Source organism: Chanodichthys erythropterus, chromosome 8, assembly GCF_024489055.1.
Source record: "Chanodichthys erythropterus isolate Z2021 chromosome 8, ASM2448905v1, whole genome shotgun sequence".
Taxonomy (NCBI): domain Eukaryota; kingdom Metazoa; phylum Chordata; class Actinopteri; order Cypriniformes; family Xenocyprididae; genus Chanodichthys; species Chanodichthys erythropterus.
The window spans coordinates 44979040-45004476 of NC_090228.1; the positions used below are offsets into that span (position 1 = coordinate 44979040).

Here is a 25437-nt window from a genome sequence, read left to right on the forward strand (position 1 = left end):
GAACTCTTGACGGCAGCTTCACATTCTCTATATCTACCGTCTCAATGGCAGGCAAGTCTTTCAATTCAGTGGAAAAGTCGCTCCTTTTCATAACATAAGGATCACGTCCAACAAATGTTGTGATTTTCAGTTTATACCTTCCTAAACCAGCACAGTACGGACTTTTATCCATCTTTTCCATTCTAATTTTCACTGCTTGCCCTCCACTGGAATTTTGTGCGTCACCAGAACCACGTGATTGCAAACAACCTATTGCGAGTGGATTTTTGATATCTTGAACGGTTTGGCTGTGGCGAGGAAACAAATTTATTGATCTTTATGAAACTTCAGCTGTGTGTTCGATCACATGGATGTGACTATTGTGGGTCAAAGTTATAGTGCCACCAACTGACAGCATGAAGTGTGTCACTTTCAAAATGCTTTGAGGTCACCCTCTTTTTTACCCGACTTGCTTCAAACTTCATCAGAATAATGTCAAAACAGGGCAGATGTAGACATGTCAAACTTTATTAATATTTTTTTGAGGCTCTTAACATGCTTCAAATTGCATGAAACTCGACACACGCATCAATATTGTCAACCAACAGACATAGACAAAGCCTTAGAAATGGGCGTGGTGGAGGGGCTCAGTAGCACCACCTTTTGACAAAAGTGGGGGGGTTATTTTTATCTACAGTCACCAAACTCGGTACACTTATTGTTCTCATTAAGCTGGACAACTTTCTAATTTACAGTCATTAGCTCCGACCAACAAGAAGTCAGATATTTTGTTTTGAATGTGTATTTTTCACATCGTCTCTCACTCTCTCTCTCTCTCTGTGGTGTTTTCTTTAGTGTATTCAAATGACTTTGAAATAGTCCTTTTATGTTTAACCATTTTAAATGCCTATTGCCCACCGTGCAGTTGCCCTGAAGCCACCGGCTCGACAGCGCCACCCATAAATTTCAACGAAGTGCCCCTTACGCTATGTTTCATGTACAGGTATGAAGTTCGGTACACACATATAACATCCCAATACCTACAAAATGTCTCTTGGAGCAAAATCTGAAACCAAACAGGAAGTCAGGTATTTTTAATTAACTTTACAAAATTTGTGCAATTTTTGCCATTTCCACACCTTGTACTTTAACAAACTCCTCCTAGAGCTTTAACCAGATCAACATCATATTAAGTCAGTCTAATCTAAAGGCCTTTGTGACGTTAAATTGTGTGTCTGTGGTGGCCTGACAAAGTTCAGTGTTTTGCCATGAAACAGGAAGCTGTTGTAACTTGGGCAAACAATGTCTGATCTGCCCCAAACTTCACATGATTTATTAGAGTCCTGGCCTGAGGTCATCTACTTGACAATATTCAGTCAAAGTCATAGCGCCACCTGCGGACAAGAGGAAATTACATGTTTTATATTGTGATTTAACCAGATCAAAATCATATGTTACCAGTCTAATTAGGGCTGCACGATTATGACAAAAATCATAATTGTCGATTATTCCCTTGAAATTGTAATTGCGATTATTAATGACGATTATCACTATTTACATTGAATGATGTTTTGAATAGCTTTATATCATTGTTTGAACGAATAATCATGTTTTGCTTGGTCTGTTCAAAGCCACGCTGGATTTTCTCCTCAGCGTAAGGTTGAGAGGTCCATCTATCACTCTTTTCCATGTTTGTAGAGTTAGTTTGTGGAGTAAATATATAGGCTGGTGTTGTCACAATACTGGAATTTCTAACTTCAATATGATAAAAAACAATGTATATACTGTCATATAGATATTTTTAATATTATTTTTTATTTATTATTAGTCAAATTTCTTCTGAAGAGATCACTTTATATGATAAAGCTTTTAAGCTTTTCTCATAAATAAACGTTGATCAGTTACCATTACAATTATCTCACAAATATTTGCTAACTCAATGTATTTGTTTTTACAGTGGGTTAATTTTGTTGCAATATATTACACACAGCACAAGGAAGCTTGATTTCAAATGGTAAATTGAATTTAAAAAAGACAAGTAAACAAATAAAATAAGAACAAATGAACAAATTACTAACTATAGCACAAATACAATAGAATAAAGATAGAAATTAAATAAACTGCTTTCTATTTTCAGGTAGGTCTAACGGTAGTAATCAGGTAAGACACTGAATAAAAAACAAATCAAATGTAGGCCTAAAATAACATTGGATAATCTTCATTATAAAAATTAAATACAGATTAATCAATTAAAGTTACAGAAGTTAATCAGTCAAGAGCAGTAAGTGATTTTCTCTTTGTCTTTTGATTAACAATAACAACATAGAGAGCGGCACGTTTATTCGGCTACTGTCCCTTTAAGACCTGAAGAATGCACGGACACATTCTTCCTGAACTGTTTTACATTAATACTCACCAAGATGGGCATTGTGATATTGTTTCTGACTGAGTGCATTTGACCATTAATAAACCGCGAAAAGGAGGTTATTTTGGCACTTGTATGTCAAAGGCGGCATTATTATTTGTCTGCGCTGTGAATGAGAGGAGGCGCGTGCGTCTCAACTCGCTGTCAGAGAGGAGAGCAAGCACGCGCAGCTGGTATCGGTGTATCGATACTACAGAAAGGAGTATTGGTATCGTTTCAGATATTTCAGTATCGATACATATCGAAATATCAATATTTTTGACAACACTAGGCTGTGTACACGGCTTTTTAAAAATGGCGGGTCCTGGTGTTTCCCATCAGCGTACACCTACGTCACTGGTAGCTTCTTTTACGCTGGGTTAGACCTTTTACATTCTGAAGTAGTCGTGATTCGCCTCTCACAACGTAACATGCTCAAAACACGCAGAATAATGTAAGTGGATATTTTTCCTTGTAATCGCGCCTTTGAGCGATTATGAAATCGTGGCATCCGTAATCGTAATCGCGATTAGAAATTCGATTAATTGTGCAGCCCTAAGTCTAATCTTAAGACAGGGCTCTCAAGTCTCACGCACTGGGCGTGAGACACACGCATTTCAACCCGTTCACACGCTCACACGCCACACCTTTTATTTCTCACGCAGAGAAATCTCCAGGATAACGCACAACAAGTTGCGCCGCTATTAGAGGAATCAAGCGAGTTCCCCATAGAGTTCAGAAGGCCCTGCCACGCACCAGTTAATCTACCGAACAGCCAATCAGAAAATAGAATTAATGTATCCGGGTAAGATTTAGATATTCCCGCCACAAAAATATTTATGTTCTGATTCCAACGACACATTCTGTGATTCACGGGCTCGCGCACTGATTCAGATGCTCACTTAAGTAGTTAGCTACAGAGGAGGACATCTGTCAGTCACATTGATTCACATCTGGCTACAGACTGATCGTGATCGATGTGGGACCATATCCTATGAGTACAGTAAGTCATCTCATCAAATTGCTGGGGAATATTTGTGTCCAGGCAGCTGGTAGGTTAGTTAACAGTTTGTCCAGAGTACTTTTACGTGAACTTGCCTGGCTAGTAGTGATGGGCATTTTTCCAAAATATTCGAATATTTGGGCTAGTAAAAAAACGAATATTCGTGTATTTAAAGCTGCAGTCCGCAACTTTTTTTGTGTTAAAAATGTACAAAAATTACATAATGAGAATATACAACATGAATCCATTTTCCAAACCGTGTTTTTGTCTTATCCTGAATCATTATGGTACACGTATAATAAGTGTTTATATTCAGACTATTTCAGGACTCGCCGCAGAGTATGTAACTTCGTGACTCGCCATAGACATACTATGAGACATACATGGAGAAAAGTAGCTCCGGCTAGAATGTTCCTCCGCAAGACGCGTGCAGTTCTGTTTATTAACCGCTAGAGGGCCAAAAATCGCGGACAGCAGATTATTTATGATTATTTTGAGAAAATGAGAGACGTTTTTTATTTATTTTTTATTCAAGTTGTCGTCACCATTTCTGAACAAACTTATGATTAGGTAATATACACAACAAGTTTGTGTTTTATCTTAAGGTTTTCATTCAGTTTAAAACATTAAACAATATGTGTAAACAAAAAATATAGGCCTAAAGAACAAAAGCATTATAGGCTCAAGCATCGAGCGGGAAAAAACACTAGTAAAGCAGAGCGCGCCAGTTATCGTGCAGAACGTAACGTACATATAAGGTACACTAGAGTCGGAATATGGTTACCATGTTTATATTGTTTCACATTACAATGTTGAGGAAAAACAACAATATAATGTGTATGATTATATTACCATTATATATCTCTCACACTCACTCACTCACTCACTAAACTCACACACTAAAATGCTGAATTAAATAAATATTTTTTTATTTGTACGAATTTGTGTCATTTTTCATATCAGACCCCCGTCCCCACCCAAACCCCTGTCGCCGCCGCCGCCGCCGCCGAAATCTCACTCTGAACTCAGTTCAAAACTTGAGAGCCCTGCTTAAGACCTTAGTGATGATAAATATCAGAGATCTTGAGTTTTCACTGAAGGGCGTGTCTGTGGCGGACCGACAAATTCTGATGTTTTGAGGAAGTTGTTGTAACTCAGGCATACTATCTGGTCCTGGCCTAAAGACATCTATATGACAATATTCAGTTACAGTCATAGCGCCACCTGCTGGCAACAGGACATGGCATGCTTTATACTGTAATTCACTCCCAGAAACACATTTAAATATGCCATGAAGTACCAAACATGCTAGAAACACGTTATATAATGCAACACTTGGCTGAGTGCTAATGTATGCGATTAACACCACGAAACAGGAAGTTGTTGTTACTCAGGCATACAATGTCTGATCTGCTCCAAACTTCATTTATTTGATATCATTCCTGACCTGAACCTTGATATCATTCCTGATCTACATGGCAATATTTAGTTACAGTCAAAGCACCACCTGTTGGCAGCAGGAAGTGTGGCCCTTTGAAATGACTTGGCCATAATTCTCCTGTATTCACTTGTTTACATGCATGTCGCCCACTTTTTTACTGTTTTCCTGAGGCCAGCAGGTGGCGGTGAGCCCAGGTGCGAGGCCCTTTCATTGCTGCTTGCAGCTTTAATTTCATGATATTTTTCATAACGATCTCTTAATATTCAGAAGAGAAATTAATTGTGTGGCACTCTCACAAGAAGTGAATCAAGCCGACGCTCTGCATGTTCTGTGTGATTGGCTGTTTGGCGTCACACTTTCAGGTGCACACGCTTCAGAGTTAATCGCAAACTCTGGATCAAACCTGAGTTGACAGAGAAAGTTTATACTGAGCATTTTGCGACATCTGATCTCTAATTTGTCAACTCTAAAGACCCCAGTATACTTCAAACGAAGTTCTTTTTCGTTCTTCGTTTAGGGGTAAAACAAAGTTCTAGTAACAAAATAAACACAACAAAATTGAGAAACCAGCAAGCATTTATTATAGAAAGCATAAGAAATCTGCTGCTGATCATAACAGCATGGGAATGTTAGCACGAGCTCTGCAAATTAGCACTCCAGTCACGTTTATTTATATAGCACTTTATTTAATAGATTGCTTAAAATCAAGCAGCTTTGCAGTATCAAACATGAAAAACAGTGTTTACAAGCACAACTTAATTTTGTACTATAAAGCGGCTATCCAGCGTGTTCATGTCTTCACCCGAGTGAAGGCGGAGCCTCAGCGCACACCTCCTATTACGTTATCGTCATGGACCAATGGTAGTATGAAGGTGTTTTGCAGCTGGAGCAAACTTTTCCTGAAAGTTCACTTTGGCAAGCCGTTTCGAACTTTCAGAAAGAACACAAAACGAACTTCGTTTTGGCCTGATTTTGTTGGAAATAACATCACATTAGTTCATTCTTCGATTTTGTTTGAAGTATACCGGGGCCTTAAACCTAATCTGAAACTCAGAGTGTGTTCAACTAGCTTCATACAACAGGCCACTAGAGATAAGTGACTGAATGAACCAGGTTTATATAAGCAGAAACTAACAAGGTAATGAACAACAGCTGAATGTAATAATGGCTAATAAGTCCGGGCAGTGGATTATGGGAAATTGGGTCTGTGATAGTGAGGCAGTAGTTCTGGGTGGAATACCCTCTGGTGGCTATCAAGGGCACTCCTGCTGGTAATCATAACCCCCTTGTTGCAGGCTTCCTTATACTATGAGAATATATCATGAAATATGACTTACATTCTTAAAACTTTGACAAACTAAACAAAGAGTGATTATCATAGTTGATTATGATGCAGGTTACTAGGTCCAGACGTACCATATTCCACCTCGTCACTCGGATCACTACTCCCGGAACCACAATTGTTTGAGAAGATGACCTGCACTCTGGCTCTGTACTTGCAGGCTGGGTCATACTGTTCAACATAATGTTCTCTTTCGTGTACAGTAATACTCTGTAAACACAACAACAGAAAAATATAGGATAAAAAAAATAACTTTTTCTGGATCTTGTTTAACATGAGATTTTGTGCTCCATTAATTGGCACAATAATAGCTCTGCTGAGTGTGACTTTTAGTGAAAATGGAGAGGACCTGATCCTGTACTATTAAATAAAAATGTAGAGGACATGATTTACCTCATTGCAGTTGCTGATTGTGTAGAGGTAACCGTAGCAACTACGTGAAAACTCATCTAAATCTGATCCATTTGCTTGAAAAAGGAGTTTTTGCCCATCTCTATGGATTGTAAGTTGAGGTTTGTTTAGTTTAACTGCAAAATAAGTCCAAAAAAGAAAAAGAGACTTTTTGTTAATGTATATGTCTGTCTATTTAAGGAAACAGATAATCTTACATTAGAAAACTTACATTAATAATAGTTATTGCAGTATTATTAAAGATTTTACTCAATGTAGGCCCACACGTCAACGTGATCAACTTTCTTTTTTCAAATAGTTTGCTGTTATGAAAATGACAGTATTTATAGTTTTCAGTCACGTGACAGGCGCAGAGACCTGGAGGGCAGAACATCCATAGAACTGCAGCACAGGCTTGATGGCATTTATTTTCTAAACTTAACCAATGAAATTAGCTGTATGGCAGAGTTTCTGCTGAACTGTTTTGGGGGAAAAATTATTTGAACCCGACTGGACCCGAACATAAACGGCAATGGCATGTCCACAGCCTGTAGCCCCGCAGTAGGTCAGGAAAATCCTAGTGTAATACTGAATGATTTGTCTGCTGCTCTATTACTTTCATTTATTTATTTACTTATTTATTATTACTTAATATTATTGCCTGCCTGATGAATAAAGGTTATTTCTGAGTCTGGCTTTCAATTGTGACCAGTGGATTGGAAAAATAAACGTGATAGGTCGATAAAAATTAAATCGATAGCCTAATAAATCATGGATTCGCTAGTATTGTCTGCATATCCGGAGTGGCTTTTTCTGATAAATCTCATAGCTGTAAGATGGATTTCTGTGTGCGAGGTTGCAAACGTTTGTTTGTCCTTTCCTACGTTTCTCAAAAATGCACTTAAACACGAACACGCAAGTATTCGCTGAAGTGCTGAATGTCAATCACTCATCACTGTAACCTCATTATGTCCTATAACGTTTGGCGTAATATTATTTACCTGATCATAAGATGATTTAAAGTTTATTTCTCTAAATATAAATTCAGGGATATCCACCAATCAAGCTGTGATTTTTTTTTTTTTATCCTTAAACCCAAAGTGAAAATGATGACAAATGGAAGAAGCTGGGATGAATTTAGAAGTTAGAAGCGAAAGGAACAATGATATCACTTTCCCAACCTTTGTTTTATTATTCTTAAAAGTAATGTAAATTATGTTTGAATGAATAGTGGTTAGCTGTGTCTAAATGCGGAAGCAACTGTGTGCAGAGTCCATTGCACATAGAAGGGCGGATTCAAAAAGAACTCAGAAAGAATTCAGAAAGAAAAAAGTGAGATAATAAGGCTGTCATAGAATTGTTTTATATAATAAAATGTTGTTAAATGCCCAACATAGTTTAAAAAAAATTGGGGTCTCCTCGGGTCCATTCGGAAAAAGCACATTTATTTTAAATTACCCAAGACCAGAGGCCACTAATACCGAACCCGACCTGTGGCAACCTGCCCGGTCGGACCTCGGGTTATTTTAGATTTAAGCAACCCATGAAGACCTCTACCTCCAGGTGGGTGTTCCTATAGCAGTGTGACGTCAGTTGAAAACAATAAATAATGTGCAGCTGTGGTGAGAAATCGAGTCCCTCCAGGAATTGGGTCTCCTTTAGGACCCTGAATGATCCTAATGATTCGACGGGCTTTTAATAGGTAGTATTTTTAGCGCCTGATTATAATTCCTGCAAAATCACATTATGATTTATATCATTTAAAGTGCGTCATAATGAGCATTAATGTCTTTCAAATTACATGGTTCATAATATATAGGGCTGTGACGAGCAGGGCGGGCGAGAGCCGTGAGGGAACGGCGCGAGGCCGGTGACGCGAGTGATAATGAGCGTCACCTGCGAGGCGTGCCGGCCTCGAGTCTCTCACGGAGGAGCTCCGGAGGCATAAAAGGAGGAGCGACATCAGTGAAGGACGAGAGAGGACCAGGCCTGGACTTTATTTTATGTTTGTGTGGCCGGCAGACGTCCGCGAGGGTCTGCCGGCATTACTTTCGTTTTGTTTGTTTATTTTGAGATTAAAGTTTTGTTGAACGTTCGCCGGTTCCCGCCTCCTTCTTCCCATATCTACTAACCGTTGTTACATTGGTGCCGAAACCCGGGAGGAAGGAGGGACATGCTGTCGGAGAGCCCTCGCTGCTGAGGGGGATCGCGGTGCTGCGGAGTTCGGGCAGCGCGGGAGTGTGAAGACCGCGAGAGGCTGCCCGAGGCGGTGGTGCTGGAGCCTAGTGAAAGGTGGGACGGAGACCCGGATGCCGTGCTCCTGGGACGAGGTGGGGTGGCTGCCGTCCTGGAGGGAGCGGAGGAGTCGCCGCCGTCCGCCGTGGGCCGGAGCCTGCTGCCGTCCGCCATGAAGGGGAGGAGCAGGGGACGGGGGACTCGCTGCCGGCTGCCCTCAGCCGGAGGAGCCATCGCCGGCCGCCAGGAGGCGGTCGAGTATCGGGCCGTCCACCGAGCGTCCAGTGCCACCGCATGGCACCGCGAGGAAGAGCCTCCCGGCAGGCTGAGGACCGAGCGGCAGTGTGTCGGGGAACTGGACCCAGAATTTTTTTTCCTCTTTCTTTTTCCTTTCTCCCCTCTCTCGTCCTGTCGCTCCCCTTGCTTCCGTCTCCTTTCTCTCGTCTAGTCTGTCCTTACCCCCAGGTGCTGCGGCCGCCGAGACAGGCCCCGGGGGGGGGGAGTAAGCGCAGTCTCGGGAGTACCCCCCGGCCTGCGAGGGGCGATGGGGGTATGTGGCGACCAGGGCGGGCGAGAGCCGTGAGGGAACGGCGCGAGGCCGGTGGCGCGAGTGTTAATGAGCTTCACCTGGGAGGCGCACCGGCCTTGAGTCCCTCACGGAGGAGCTCCGGGAGCATAAAAGGAGGAGCGACTACAGTGAAGGACGAGAGAGGACCAGGCCTGGACTTTATTTTATGTTTGTGTGGCCGGCAGACGTCCGCGAGGGTCTGCCGGCATTACTTTCGTTTTGTTTGTTTATTTTGAGATTAAAGTTTTGTTGAACGTTCGCCGGTTCCCGCCTCCTTCTTCCCATATCTACTAACCTTTGTTACATTGGTGCCGAAACCCGGGAGGAAGGAGGGACATGCTGTCGGAGAGCCCTCGCTGCTGAGGGGGATCGCGGTGCTGCGGAGTTCGGGCAGCGCGGGAGTGAAGACCGCGAGAGGCTGCCCGAGGCGGTGGTGCTGGAGCCTAGTGAAAGGTGGGACGGAGACCCGGATGCCGTGCTCCTGGGACGAGGTGGGGTGGCTGCCGTCCAGGAGGGAGCAGAGGAGTCGCCGCCGTCCGCCGTGGGCCGGAGCCTGCTGCCGTCCGCCATGAAGGGGAGGAGCAGGGGACGGGGGACTCGCTGCCGGCTGCCATCGCCGGCCGCCAGGAGGCGGTCGAGGATCGGGCCGTCCACCGTGCGTCCAGTGCCACCGCATGGCACCGCGAAGGAGCCTCTTGGCAGGCTGAGGACCGAGCGGCAGTGTGTCGGGGAACCGGACCAAGATTTTTTTTTTTTTCTTTTTCCTCTCTCCCCTCTCTCGTCCTGTCGCTCCCCTTGCTTCCGTCTCCTTTCTCTCGTCTCGTCTGTCCTTACCCCCAGGTGCTGCGGCCGCCGAGACAGGCCCCGGGGGGGAGTAAGCGCAGTCGCGGGAGTACCCCCCGGCCTGCGAGGGGCGTTGGGGGTATGTGACGAGCAGGGCGGGCGAGAGCCGTGAGGGAACGGCGCGAGGCCGGTGACGCGAGTGATCACCTGCGAGGCGTGCCGGCCTCGAGTCTCTCACGGAGGAGCTCCGGAGGCATAAAAGGAGGAGCGACATCAGTGAAGGACGAGAGAGGACCAGGCCTGGACTTTATTTTATGTTTTATTATGTTTGTGTGGCCGGCAGACGTCCGCGAGGGTCTGCCGGCATTACTTTCGTTTTGTTTGTTTATTTTGAATTAAAGTTTTGTTGAACGTTCGCCGGTTCCCGCCTCCTTCTTCCCACATCTACTGACCTTGTTACATGGGCCCTATGATTTCCGCGATGCAGAAAACACGGACGGAATCACAGAATCCATTAATTAAAAACGGAATTTCCTATATAACGCGGAATGTCATGGAATGTCACACACACACACACACTGAAGCACGTGTGACGCTCGCAGTGTTTTCATCTGGTTTTCATCCTCTGTCGCCTCATGAACGCACAAAATTCAAAAGTCACTTCATCACTTTTTATCGCTTTATTTGAGAAAATCTATTGTCATACCATAAACACAGAGTCTCAAATCTCTTGGCAACCCGTCAAAATAAAAGTTTGATTTAACTTGACAGAAATATTACTTCTGTACAGTTAAATTTAGATACATTTCAATGTAATAATAATACTAACACTAATAGACTTAATAATAATAATAATAATAATAAATTATTAAAACTATATTTTTAAGGAAGAATCTCAGTTTTTCTTCTATGATTTAATTTTAACAGTAAAGCTCTGTTCTGCAGCTCTTTGTTTGATAAAAAAAGGTTTAATTTTATGATTAAAAGAAATTCAATTAATGTTATCCGTTCATTTGATTGCCAGAAAAGTTAAAATATGCAACAGAATTTCTGAAAAAAACAAAATATATAAAAAATACATTTTTTAATGAATGTGTTGTTTTTAAGAATTCAATTAATTAGACATTCTTTTTGATTATTAACACTTAATTTAACCATTAAAATCGAGTCCAAAAAAACTTAAAATGGAAAAAAAAACTGAATCCAGAAAAATTCAAATGGAAAAAACGGAATTTGGAAAAAAATAAAACGGAATTTGGGAAAAAATAAAACGGATTTCATAGGGCCCTAAATATATAACTGAAGCTATAGGTTGTGAAATTAAGCATTTCTCGTTCTAACTGTTTTTTAGTTAGCTTATACCCATAACATTACCAGCATAACATACATCTACCCAATTAGCCTGCTAACTTAGCTTATATTATATTAGGTGTGTTTTTTTGCTTCCAATATCGGTTTCCAGTTTGTTTTGTTATGCAATACATAGGCATTCATTTTATATTTCAAGCATGTTGTTTGTGCACTTAATGTAATAATCATCATACAATAGTGAAATAGGTTATTATTAGTTAAAGACATCACGATAACAAATTTTGATCAGCCTGGGTCCTAAAGGAGACCCGATTCCTGGGAGGGAGTCAATTTCTCATGACACTGTAATTGAGGAAAAGTGAAAAGGTGCATGTTTACCGCAATCTACTGGACGTTCATCCTTGAATGTGTTGATTACGGAAGTACCATTGTAAGTGCCGTTGAACAGATAGAATATGTTCATTGCATCCTTGAGAGATTCATCGTGTATGATGCATCCTCTGGGCTTAAACGTCTCATCAGGTTTACACTCTTTTATTGATTCATCCCGAGGTAGCCTGAAACACACACGTTTCCAACCAGATCATGTATGCAAGGAACTTAAATGACACATAAAAAGGGAAATACACAAAGCAATGGTGAGACAAAACAGAAAATGACAAACCAGTAATATAAACTGAGGTTTTGGACATCAACAACAGGAATCCAAGTGCATTTCATCTTGCTGTGGGAATATTCGCAGCTTCTGTTTTTCACCAGCCTCACTGAAATAAATTTGCAGATTTCAAATCGGTGCTCGAGATTAGATTGCAAAACATTTGGAATATGAGATTCATCTGTGGATTATGAAAAAAAGTAAATCTTAATGGTTGAGTTCCCTGATGTATAATAGATGCCATTATTCCTATAAATATATATAAAAATTGTTAAAATAGATGAATTAAAAAAGAAAGTGCACACTGTAACCAACCAACAATGCACTGGTTGTGCACACTTGGAATCACATTTTCTCAAGTAAAGATGAGGCAAAGCTAATTTTTCATACAGTTTGGAATGATTTTGACTAGTATTAGACATAATGACCAGTTCCAGAAGGGTTTGACATCTTGCTTGATTTGCAAAAAAATTGCGGTGTTCATGGAAGTCTGACATTTTATTAGACATCTAAAAAAAAAAAATATATATATATATATATATATATATATATACAAGCTACTGCTGCAGAGGGAGAAAGCAGAGATTCAGTATGATCTAAAGCGTTTGTTCTTGTTCAGCACAGATGTTTTATGATCATAGTGTCACTATGTAACAGACTTCAAAAAAGGTTTTTATTCTAGCATGGATGAGTTAAAAACTATATTTAACCTGCAGCTCTTGATAATAACTTTCATCTTGTGACCTTTTTCTTTGTTAAAATGAATCAAAGGATTCTGCAATCTGTATCCAGTAATACCATAACACAATCAAATACTATACATGCAAAAACAGGATACCACATTAACCAATTTAATCACCTCAATGTCTCAAGACTGAATAAACTAATAATATACTGCTCATGTTCAAAATTGAGTTTGCTGCCACTGGATCAGTATAGAATGACAAAAAATAGACATCATTTACATTATATAGTTGGCTATAGTAGCGAGTACCTGAAGGTGGCGCTATGCTCAAGTTCGTTGGTCGACTATTGCCTCGTTGTTCACAGTTTTCAGGGTTTGTTATAACACTGATGCACAGTCCATTCTCATTTGAAAGTTCAAATTTACAGCCCCGGGTTTGGACTCTCTTTAAATTGAAATTTCCTGAACATGTCTGTTGGTGAAAGAGGATTTTTGTGTTAATTACTGCTGTACGATATAGTATGTTTGTACATGTTGTCATTTTGTGTTGTTGTGTTTGTGCACTACTCCATACTGAGTCACTTTCTCATGAAAGCTTCCCCACCCTCCTGTTATTTCTTTCCAATCAATTAAATACTTTTTTTTTTATTTCCTCAATAACACTTTACAATAAGGTTCATTTGGTAATATTAGTTAATGTATTATAACTAACATAAACTAAGTGATTAAAAAATTTAAATATGAAACAACACAAGAACTTCAATCGATAATGGAAAAATTGAATAAAACCAAAAGGTAGAATAACAATCAAAAATCATACATCTATGATGATAAAATTCTGGAATCTGAGTATAGTAATCTGAAAGAAAATCATCAGAAGTGGTGCAATGAGAGACAGCAAGATGCAAGTCAGGATAAGAGTAAGGGTACCGATTGAAGAAACAAGTCAGTTATATACCTTAAGCATTAGGAAAAACTTACATCACACCCTTCCAGGTCTGTTTGGATAGATAAGAGAGGTCGGCTTGAACCTTTCCGTCGTTTTGGAGAATTTAAATAATTTATGACATTTTATGGTTTCCTGCCATCAAAACAGTCATTGGGTAATTTTATGGTCCCGTGACTGTTGACATTACTAGATAAGAGTAAAAAATAGCACCCAAAGAGTGGGTTTGACACTTTTGTCGGAACAACAGAATAGAACATCAATTCTGAGAATATCTTCACTTCGGCAGAATATGGCAAGCGTCCAAAGTTAACCACAAGTGTCACCATGACGCATTACCTAGAAACACTTAAAGTTCAATTGGAAAAAGATAACACACAAAGTTCTGCAGGTAAAAGAAAATGCAATGAACATCAAATTACAAATGAGTACAATAAGGAGTAAATATGTGATTATATGTGGTTATATGATAGTAATGGAGTTCAATGAGTAAGACTATATGAATACTTGAAATCATAAGTAATATTAAAAATCATAAGTCATAAATGATAATGAATGATTAATATAGGATATGAATAATCCATTTTGGATTCACCACTAACCATGAGCAAAACATTTGTTACCGTATTTGTTAATCTAACTAATTTAACTAATGTTAACAAATACAACTCTTGATTTTAATAATCAGTCCCTCCAGAAAAACGCGATTATGCGATCGCCTGATTTCATGCATAATCAGCCAAAGTCCGCATATTTATGCGGGGGTCGCATTTTTTCAAATACGCCGCACTTTCGCAGCATAAATTGCCGATTTCAGCAAGCAAAATATATGCGGGGCTAGCATGATTTCATAATCCCTGCATTTTCGTTGCAAAAAAGTCACATATATCTTAGCAGAAAGTTGAAAAATGTTGCGTTTACTTCACACTAGTAAAGCGCCATTATTTTCCCCCTATTGCCATGGGAACCTTGTGAAGTGACGTAATTACGCGACGTGAACATCATCTGCAAACCATGAAACCAGGATGAAGCACACAAATCATTCTCATTTGCCAACAAAAATAAGCGCAAAAGACCGCGCGAAGCAGTTTCCCGGTGTGTTACATGACAGTGGGGGCAAAATATTTTGCACTCCGTGCAACTCAGTGTTGACGCTGGAAAACCACTTTCACTTTGCCACAGCTAAGGATGGTTAAAGCAGCAGAGGAAGCAGGCAGGAAGAAGCACACATTTTTTAAAATATTTTATTTATTCATTTTTATAGAAGTTGTTGGATATTAATAATAATACGTTTATTTTATATAGCGCCTTTCTACAAACTCATATTCCTTTTGTAAAGCTACAGAACTTGTTTGACTCAATGTTTTGTAAGTTTGAGCCATGTGTTAAGGTCTGAAATAAAACAGAATTGAGAACTTAAATATTCTTTGATTTAGTATGCTTGCTTATCATAGGAAGTAATAGGAAATTACTCTTTGCATTAAAGTAGTAGCCTAGTGAGAACAGGGTGTTGGGGGAATCACCTTTTATTTTTTTCTGTTTTTCATCAAACCGCAGTTTTTGCAAGTTCCCGCAATTTCATCGCATAAAATTGCAAAAATATCCCGCATATTCCATCGCATTTTTTAAGAAAACGTGCCGCAAAATCAAGCATTTTAGCCTGCAACAATCACAAAAAAATTCCGCGTTTTTCTGGAGGGACTGAATAATCTATTAGTAAATGCTGAAATTAACATTAACAAAGATTAATTAATGCTGTAGAAGTGCAGTTCATTATTAGTTCATGTTAACTAATGAACCTTAAAGAGTCGCCATTTCCTCTTTACTAGGGACCAAGACTTAAGATGGTTGAAATGTGTGTAATATAATTCAGGAGCTTTTGTGCTTTCATTGAATTACAGTGAAGATGTGTAGCATCTTTGTTTGTTTGTATTGTGATTAAATTCAGTGATTGCCTCAATGGCTATTTCAAATGGTTTCAAATGATTTCAAATGGCTACAGATATTTTTGTTTAAAGTCTCATGTGTGCTGGCGAGAACTCAAAACACATCTCATAAAAGCTTGTTTGATTTCAAGTATGCCTATGCTATTTGTAACCTTTTTTCCAACATTGCTCCAACATTAGGGGTGTAACAATATATAACGCAGTATGATATTTGGCAATGCAAATATGTTACGATGTGTATTGTAGAGTGTTGGCGATACTTTTACGGTATGCCGGCAGTCTAATCCTATTGGTTGAGCTGCCAACGTGACCTACTCTGCAACAGCATTGCGTGTGCTTTCATCACAGTTGCAGAATTCGCTTAAACTTAAAATTAGTAGGGCAACATGAGTTCGGCCGAAACTGAAATTGAAGATGCCTTGTCTTCTTATAAGTCCGATGACTGGCATCTTTTTGGTTTTCCAGTCATGCGACAGGACAATGGTAAAAAAAAAAAAACACTTGTCAAAGCTATATTACAGTCACGGCACATGTTATTAGTGGGAAATTAAAAGTTTCATGCTTTTTTAATCACACACTGGAAGTAACATAGCCAAAGTTTTAAAAGCGGCTACAACAGTGGGAGCTTGAAAAGGCTCTTATGCAACATGGAGGTGGCAGTGAGAGAAGCCAGGTTATTAAGTGTTTCGCACACACATTGAATCTTGCGTCTCAAGGTTTAAACGTTTCTCGCGTCAGTCTCTTGCTTGGTCGTGTGAGAAAAGTTGTGGCTTGATTTCACTGCAGTGCTGCAGCAACAGCTGTGCTCACAGAAAAGCAAAAGATGCTTGAAGCTCTGTCTTAGGCTTCTTAATTCTAAGTTAAATTTAAAGGGTTAGTTCACCCAAAAAAAAAAATTCTGTCATTTATTATTTACCCTCATGCTGTTCCACACCCGTAAGACCTTCGTTAATCTTCGGAACACAAATTAAGATGTTTTAGTTGAAATCTGATGGCTTGCATATGGAGCAATGACATTTCCTATCTCAAGATCCATTAATGTACTAAAAACATATTTAAATCAGTTCATGTGAGTACAGTGGTTCAATATTAATATTATAAAGTGACGAGAATATTTTTGGTGCGCCAAAAAATAAATAAATAACGACTTATATGGTGATGGCCGATTTCAAAACACTGCTTCAGGAAGCATCAGAGTACAATGAATCAGTTTGTCGAATCTGCTGTTCGGAGCGCCAAAGTCACGTGATTTCAGCCGTTGGCAGTTTGACACGCGATCTGAATCATTATTTGACACACTGATTCATTTGTGCTCCGAAGCTTCCTGAAGCAGTGTTTTGAAATCGGCCATAACTATATAAGTCGTTATTTATGATGTTTTTTTTGGTGCACCAAAAATATTCTCGTCGCTTTAAAATATTAATATTGAACCACTGTACTCACATGAACTGATTTAAATATGTTTTTACTACATTTATGGATCATGAGAGAGGAAATGTCATTGCTCCCTATGCAAGCCTCACTGAGCCATCGGATTTCAACTAAAATATCTTAATTTGTGTTCAGAAGATTAACGAAGGTCTTTCGGGTCTGGAACGGCATGAGGGTAAATAATAAATGACAGAATTTTCATTTTTGGGTGAACTAACCCTTTAAATTTAAAATTTTTTTAAAGTGACAGACAGACCTATTCAGTTGTTAATTTGAATACATAAGGTTTTTATTAAACCTTGAAATATGATCTTGTATGTACAACAAAGAAAGTTATTGAAAGTTTCATTTTTAAAATTGTGTTCAAAATATTGTGATACGTACTGTATCGTGACCTGAGCATATCGTTACACCCCTATCCAACATGTACAAATTTCCATTAGTTAACATTTTCTTTGTGTGAACATCATAGTACTTGACAGAATTATTAGACTAAGTAGATTAAGAAGGTCTTTATGTCCATTGCATTTCCTTTACCATAACACTCAGTGAGGAAATGAAAGGGCTTTAAAGGATTAATTCACTTTCAAATTAAATTTTCCTGATAATTTACTCACCCCCATGTCATCCAAGATGTTTATGTCTTTCTTCCTTCAGTCGAAAAGAAATTAAGGTTTTTGATGAAAACATTCCAGGATTATTCTCCTTATAGTGGACTTCAATGGGCACCAAACAGTTGAAGGTCAAAATTACAGTTTCAGTGCAGCTTCAAAGGGCTTTAAACGATACCAGACGAGGAATAAGAGTCTTATCTAGAGAAACCATCGCTCATTTTCAAAAAGCAAATAAAAATTTTATACGTTTTAACCATAAATGCTCATCTTGAACTAGCTCTCTTCTTCTTCTCTATTTGAATTCCAGCAGTGTAGACGCTGCTAAGTGTATTACTGCCCTCCACAGGTCAAAGTTTGAACTAAATTGTCATATACAATATGCGAGTGCAAGTATTTAACAATTAGTTCAAACTTTGACCTGTGGAGGGCAGTAATACACTTAGCAGCGTCTACACTGCTGGAATTCAAATAGAGAAGAAGAAGAAGAACAGAGCTAGTTCAAGATGAACATTTCTGGTTAAAATATATATATATATATATATATATATATATATATATATATATATATATATATATATATATATATATATATAGGAAATGACCCTTATTTCTCATCTGGTATCGTTTAAAGCTCTTTGAAGCTGTACTGAAATTTTGACCTTAAATCGTTTGGGCTCCATTGAAGTCCACTATAAGGAGAAAAATCCTGGAATGTTTTCATCAAAAACCTTAAGAAAGAAAGACATGAACATCTTGGATGACATAGGGGTGAGTGAATTATCAGAAAATTTTAATTTGAAAGTGAACTAATCCTTTAAGGCAAAGGACAAAGTGCTGCCAGGTTTACAGGGCTCATAAATGAAAAATGTAACTTAAAGGTAGGGTTTTATAAACACTTTTTGTTATACTGGTTGAAACTCTCTTCATATCCTGATAGCAATCAATAATAGAAGTGGTGTAAATATTAAAAGATGTACATATGTCCTCTGTGGAAGTCTCAGGACCAAAAAATGTTCATCCAATCGAATGATTCTATGTGCTACCAGTCTGTTAACGTATGTATTTCCATACCTCTGCTCACCCTGGAGCTGTATTTATACATTTCTATATCAACACCGAAATTAATCTGCAGCAGTCAGCAGTCTCTGTAAGTTGCTTACGTTCATTATTATTTTAATGCTATGTGCTTTGAGACATGAGGTAATTTAACCCTCTGGAGTCTGAGGCTGATTTGGGGCTTGGAGAAGTTTTGACATGCCCTGACATTTGTGCTTTTTTCAGTTGTTCATAAACATATTAATGACACAAGTGTCATTACACTGTATTCAGCACAAACTAGGCTACAATAATATGTGAGGAACATGTATGTACATGTTTGTGTTTTTGAAGGAATAACATTTATGCGTGGTTATTGAAAAAACAAAAAACTTAAGTCACTGAAATAAGGCCAAAAAAAGTATAGTAAATCTGTGTTTACAAGACTTCTGGGTATTGGAGGTTGTAGACTAGAGTTTTTGCTTCAAAATTATGTAAACATTATGCTGCCTATTCCTTCATATAAAACAATAGAGAGATTTAGTTTTTGTAAGACACTTTTTGCCAAGAAACACAGTATGCGTGGAGGCGTGAATCACCACTGAAAATAGGCCATTCTCACCTGAGAAGTCAAAAGAATTGGATAGTAATGAGTTGAAATGACTTGCATATTAATGAGGCATTTCAGTCAGGTAGGCTGTGAAAAAAACCTTCTGTGATGTCTCAAGCTCATCATGATATATTATGTCAATTTTCTATACAGAGGAGTTATTTTTATTTAATATTCACTGTCATTACTATGAGCGCTGGTGTTTTCAATTCATCCTTGAAGTCGGAGGGCGCTCTCTGTGCTTTTTTAGTCCACAAATTCATCTAAAAGAAGAAGAGGCTATTCCATGAATGGAGTTTCCAATTCATACAGCAGCAGGAGGGCGCTAAAGAAACAAAAACTCATCTAAAATTCATCTATAGAAGAAAAGAAAACAGGAACTAACTGCATGTCTTCTAGAGCTCGCTAACCATGACTTTTACATCCAGATAAACACTTTTCAAGACAATAAATACACGATTGAGATGATGAATGCATGTATTGCCTCTGAATTTGCGTCTGAATAGCGCTCCCTCCGTGGGCGTGGCCGCATTAGCGGATAATGAGCTGAATCACGGACTTCTGACATGGCTCTCTTTTCATACAGATTACATAAACACAGAAGGTTTGTTTTCGATTTGACTTACATGATTTAAAACCTGACATCTTAACGTTTTTTTAGACATAAGTGTAATTTTTCTGTGATTAGTATTCACTAAGTTACAGTTAATTTTCTGAGAACTATCAGATTGGACTTCGTTCAGAGAGGAGAAATCACGCATTATGTTAGTTTTCTTTATTTTACAAAAAGCACAACATTTTGTTTTTACTCTGAGTGTATACAAATAAAAGGAGATATTCTATAGTTTCAATTGATATATTACTTATGTCTCTATGACAAAAAATGACGGAGTATTTTAAGTCTGTTTTGCTGCAATGTGAAAAAAAACCTGCAAAACGTGCCGGCGCGTTTTCAGACCTCAGAGTGTTAACACCGTCTCTCGTCTCATGACACTTTGCAGAATATGCCTGCCTTCCTTGTGCGTTCATGTGTTTTGAAGGAGGCGTGGCTTTGGAGAGCGCTCTGAAGGGAGGGTGGGATCTGCCTTTAACACATGTAATATAGGAGAAATTGTCAAACCCATTGTTGACTTTGAGTTTAGATTAGATCACACCTGATTTTGTTTTATTGACTTCAGTGCTTCTCATGTTTGGTTAATTGTATGTTTACAGAGAAAAACATATAAATGTGTCAAGGTCACAAACTAAGATTGGCCTTGTTTTGACTCAAGTATGATCATAAAACTGAGTGAAATATGGGACAACAAAGGTATTTTCTTTATTACTGTTTCACCATTATATGATATCAATCAACATGAAAAATATTAAATTAAACAATATTTATTTTAAGTATGCATAGTTTAATGGCATACTATTATTTGAGAGCTCACACGGAATATAAGTAGCCTACTTTTTAAATGTTTCTGTAAATCTGCAGGATTATTTAAAAGGCAAAAAATATGATTCAAAATGGTCCTGCCTCAGTTACTTATGTTAAATATAATAGATAAATATAAATATAATGCATCATATAAAAAGTCTACTCAGTTTTATTCACCTGAGATCTTCATCTCAAGTGCTATACCCAGATAAACAATTTTTATTTTTTTGGATGATGCAGCTGTTCAGTAGATTGATGGACACTAAAAACATTTTTGACCAATGAATAGCAAACCTTTGTTGTGACAAAGATCAGACTTTAATTGAGAAGACCCAAGTTTATATTTTGTCCCACATAAAAAAAAATATATATACTAGTTGCAGCGGTAATATAACAACTAATATAAACAAATGACCCAATACTGTATTAAGTTTTCTACAACTATAGGGGTATAATATACTACAGTATACTAGTAAAAACTAAAGTATACTACAGTATTTATTACAGTTTATTAGTCACTATACTACAGAATGCTGTAGCATTCATTCAAGTGTTGTAAATACTTTGGTTCAATGGTTCAAAAACACCATTTACTATAAATTACTATAGTATTTTTTCATGTTAATTGAAACACCTTACCTCTTTCTCGAACAATAAATAGCTTAAATAATATTTAATATATATATATAAATATATAATAAATATAATTATATATATAAAATCACGATACTCGAAATTGGTCAGATCTGAACAAATTAGCGAGAAAATAAAAGTATGTAGAATTTTGCATTAAGAGTTCACTTTCTATTGAATTATTTGAAGAGTGAGCGACGGATCGACAGCGACTCACCTGCGAATAGTACACAAGTACCGTGTAGTTCACTCTACAGCTATGATCCAAATCCTCAGGCTTTTCCCATGTCAAACTAAGCCGGAAAGGTGTTTCCCATATAAAGGTCAGATTCGTCGGAGGAGGGAGTTCTAAGGTTTTTAGAAGAGGAAAACAAGAGGGAAAAGAGAAAAATATAAAATAATAACAGCGTTCAGGGAAAAGCGTTCCTAACACGCAACACAGCAACAGTAAACCCACCTGCCATGTTATCACCTCCGACGAACATGACGGAGACAGACAAGCATATCATATCCCAAAATCGACACATTTTAACGGTAATCCGTGTAAAATCCAAAGTGAAATCACGTGATCCTGTGTACGATATTTTTACTTTACTCTTCAGTGGTCGCACCAGTTCTTGGCATAACTCAAGAGTAAAGCAGTACGTCCGTTACAATATATTCTGTTCCACTGGGTGGTGCTTACGCGAATATTCATGAGATCCTCCTCTTGTGGGCGTGTCCTTGAGACAACGCGCAAGCGAATGAAACTGAAACACGCTTCTCAAATCACAACTGTTTAATAGATTGATAGGTAATAAAATATTAAATGTTAAGCAACAGTTCACATGTTCAAAGCAATGCATAGCCTAATTTGTGTAATATAGTCAGAGCTATTTTGCCTGGTTGACATTTACACTGATGTGTTTTCTGTTTAGCTTTTTTTTTTAAATTATTATTTATTATTTGTGAGGCTTTAAAAAGTTTTTGAATAGTTTGATTAGTCTGCTTCCTTCGTTATCATTCTGTGACTACAGTACTGCATGTGTTGACAATTTGAAATAAACCTCTAAAAATGTATCTGTGTCCTACTAAAAAATATTATCTATAGCCTGGTGTGAATATTCTGTGTCGTCCTTAATTTCTTGATTATTTTGATCACCACAGTAAGACTTACGTAGTAGGCTACCCTTTATCAACACCAAACTACAAATGTTTCCTGTTTTCTCATATTTTACTTTATATCATGATGAATTAAAGTCAAACAAGTAAATGCACACTTGTTTTTCCAGCAAATTTTTTAACATGTAAATATTTGTAAATAAAAAGATTCAATAACTGAGACATAAACTGAACAAATTTCACAGATGTTTGATGAACATCTGAAAGTCTGATGTGGCACCAGCTGCTTTACAGAGCATCTCATCCTCAGCACCAGATTTACTGTGAGATGTTACTCCAATCTTCCATCAAGGCATTTCACATTTTCAAACATGTCTGGTGGGACTTATGGTTACATGTGGTTTGGCACTGGAAGGACAATCAGCTGTCCTTCTGTCTCCCTTTAGCGCTGTCTGATGCATCTTACGTTACAGACGTTGCAGTTTATTGCTTTGTTCACATCTGCAGTCCTCTTGTCTCCTGTAGCAGGACTAAGGCACGTTGACACAGGTGATCAGAGACCCTGGGCATCTTTATTCTGCTGTTTTTCAGAGTCAGTAGAAAGGTCTCTTTAGTGTCCTAAGTTATTGTAACTGACCTTGATTGACCTATAGGTGCATGTGCAATAATTGAAAAACAAGACAAACATTGTTAAAACCCTTTCTAAAGATCTGTAAAGCTTATTTGAAATGCACCAATATTATCTGTAAAATATTATCCTGATAGTTTTTATATTTTCTTAGTGTTTTATTTCAATTTTTTTTTAAAACAACAAATCCAGTTGTAGCCTATATAAATATTAATACATTAAATGTTATAACAAGCACAGAAGTAATTACTATAATAATGTAACTCAAATTGAAAAGACATTTAAAATTCAAAATTGTGTGAAAAGAAGCAATGCTAAATATGAGGTTCTGAGGTAAATATTAAAGGTGCCATCGAATGTTTTTTTACAAGATGTAATATATGTCTAAGGTGTTCCCTGAATGTGTCTGTGAAGTTTCAGCTGAAAATACCCCATAGATTTTTTTTAACTGCCTATTTTGGGGCATAATTAGAAATGCACAGATTCAGGTTGCGGTCCCTTTAAATTGCGTGCCCCGGAGCTTGCGCTTGCCTTAAACAGTGCATAAACAAAGTTTACACAGCTAATATAACCCTCAAATGGATCTTTACAAAGTGTTCGTCATGCATGCGGCAGATTATGTGAGTATTGTATACTGTTATATTGTTTACATTTGATTCTGAATGAATGTGAGGCTGTGATCCGTGGCTAACGGCTAATGCTACACTGTTGGAGAGATTTATAAAGAATGAAGTTGTGTTTGTGCATTATACAGACTGCAAGTGTTTAAAAATGAAAATAACGACAGTCTTGTCTCCGTGAATACAGTAAGAAACTATGGTAACTTTAACCACATTTAACAGTACATTAGCAACATGCTAACAAAACATTTAGAAAGACGGTTTACAAATATCACTAAAAATATCAGGATATCATGGATCATGTCAGTTATTATTGCTCCATTTGCCATTTTTTGCTATTGTTCTTGCTTGCTTACCTAGTCTGATGATTCAGCTGTGCACAGATCCAGACGTTACTGGCTGCCCTTGTCTAATGCCTTGAACATGGGCTGGCATATGCAAATATTGGGGGTGTACATATTAATGATCCCGACTGTTACGTAACAGTCGGTGTTATGTTGAGATTCGCCTGTTCTTCAGAGGTCTTTTAAACAAATGAGATTTATATAAGAAGGAGGAAACAATGGAGTTTGAGACTCACTGTATGTCATTTCCATGTACTGAACTCTTGTTATTTGACTATGCCAAGATAAATTCAATTTTTAATTCTAGGGCACCTTTAAAACAGGGCCTTGACACTTGAACAGCCTTCATGGATGTCCGGATCACACACTGCCAGAGCTATCCAAGACTTCAGCTCTCACATCCAGTCTGAAACAGACAGTGACTTTACAAGATGATGAGTATAATGTGGAAACATCACAAAACAAAACCATATTATGACATTGGTGATGATAATAACAAGTATAACATCATCTTGTAAAGTAGCGGTCTATTTTTTTTTCTGTGCATTTGTGCTGTATTACCTCACAGAAATAAATTATATTATTATCATAATTGTTTTATTTGACTGCTTTTTAAATAGTTTTAAATCAGGTTGTTTGAGTATGTGTTATGTTTGACACATTTCAGGGTTTTGTGCTGCAATACCCTGCCTTGTCAAACTTTAAATATAACAAAACTGAAATATAATTTTCTATCATAATTATAATATTTTAAACAAAAATAACATTCTTTATGTAGCTGCTGGCATGTCCAAGAAGACTGTCATCAAAACAAAGCTCCAAAGGTTTATATTCCAAAGGAACATTGTATTACCTTTTCGAAATTCAGTTCCATTCGCTTGCGCGTTGTCTCAAGGACACGCCCACAATAAAAGGATATCATGAATATTCACGTAAGCACCACCCAGTGGAACAGAATATTTCAGGAACAGAAGAGAAGAGAGATGACGTCTTTTTGTAGGCAAAACCCAGAAGCGAGTTAGCATTTTCGGACTTCCGGTTTCATCACCCTGAAGTCTATGGGTTTTTTTAATTGGTTTTTGATTTCTGTGGTTAAAGGTGCTAAAGAGGATCTTTTCGTCGACTGAGAAACCAAAGACTTTTTGAAATGAGCGCATGCGTAAGAACAACCCCCCTCCTTCACAGCTCATTTCAAGGGAGTGCCTCCCAAAACTCGTGCACGAGTATTGAACACGAGTGTTTACCACCGGCATTCGCTGTGTCGTGTTAGTGGATTCATTATGTCGGATTACACGATGATCACGTAAACGATT

General features: G+C 38.1%; 1 protein-coding gene and 1 long non-coding RNA gene across 2 annotated transcripts; both read right to left on the reverse strand.

The window, feature by feature from the left end:
* Window positions 1–496: 496 nt before the first annotated feature.
* On the reverse strand, window positions 497–6693 carry LOC137025059 (uncharacterized). Its single transcript, XR_010895826.1, has 3 exons — window positions 6563–6693; window positions 6244–6379; window positions 497–1373 (listed from the first exon to the last, which is right to left on the reverse strand). It is a non-coding gene; the product is annotated as an uncharacterized lncRNA (long non-coding RNA).
* A 4898-nt stretch (window positions 6694–11591) lies between these two features.
* Window positions 11592–22045, reverse strand: LOC137025058 (uncharacterized). The gene is made up of 5 exons (XM_067393069.1): window positions 21889–22045; window positions 21649–21779; window positions 13106–13268; window positions 12121–12220; window positions 11592–12013 (listed from the first exon to the last, which is right to left on the reverse strand). The coding sequence occupies exons 1-5, from the start codon at window positions 21956–21958 to the stop codon at window positions 11791–11793; spliced, it is 687 nt and encodes a 228-aa protein (XP_067249170.1). The 5' UTR covers window positions 21959–22045; the 3' UTR covers window positions 11592–11790.
* Between the last annotated feature and the right edge of the window lie 3392 nt (window positions 22046–25437).

Coding starts and splice junctions, on each gene's coding strand:
- LOC137025058 (XM_067393069.1), bottom strand. CDS start 21,958: ATGTGTCGATTTTGGGATATGATATGCTTGTCTGTCTCCGTCATGTTC. Junction 21,780..21,888: donor CGGAGGTGATAACATGGCAG/GTGGGTTTACTG, acceptor TAAAAACCTTAG/AACTCCCTCCTCCGACGAAT. Junction 12,221..13,105: donor GAGCATAGCGCCACCTTCAG/GTACTCGCTACT, acceptor AATTTATTTCAG/TGAGGCTGGTGAAAAACAGA.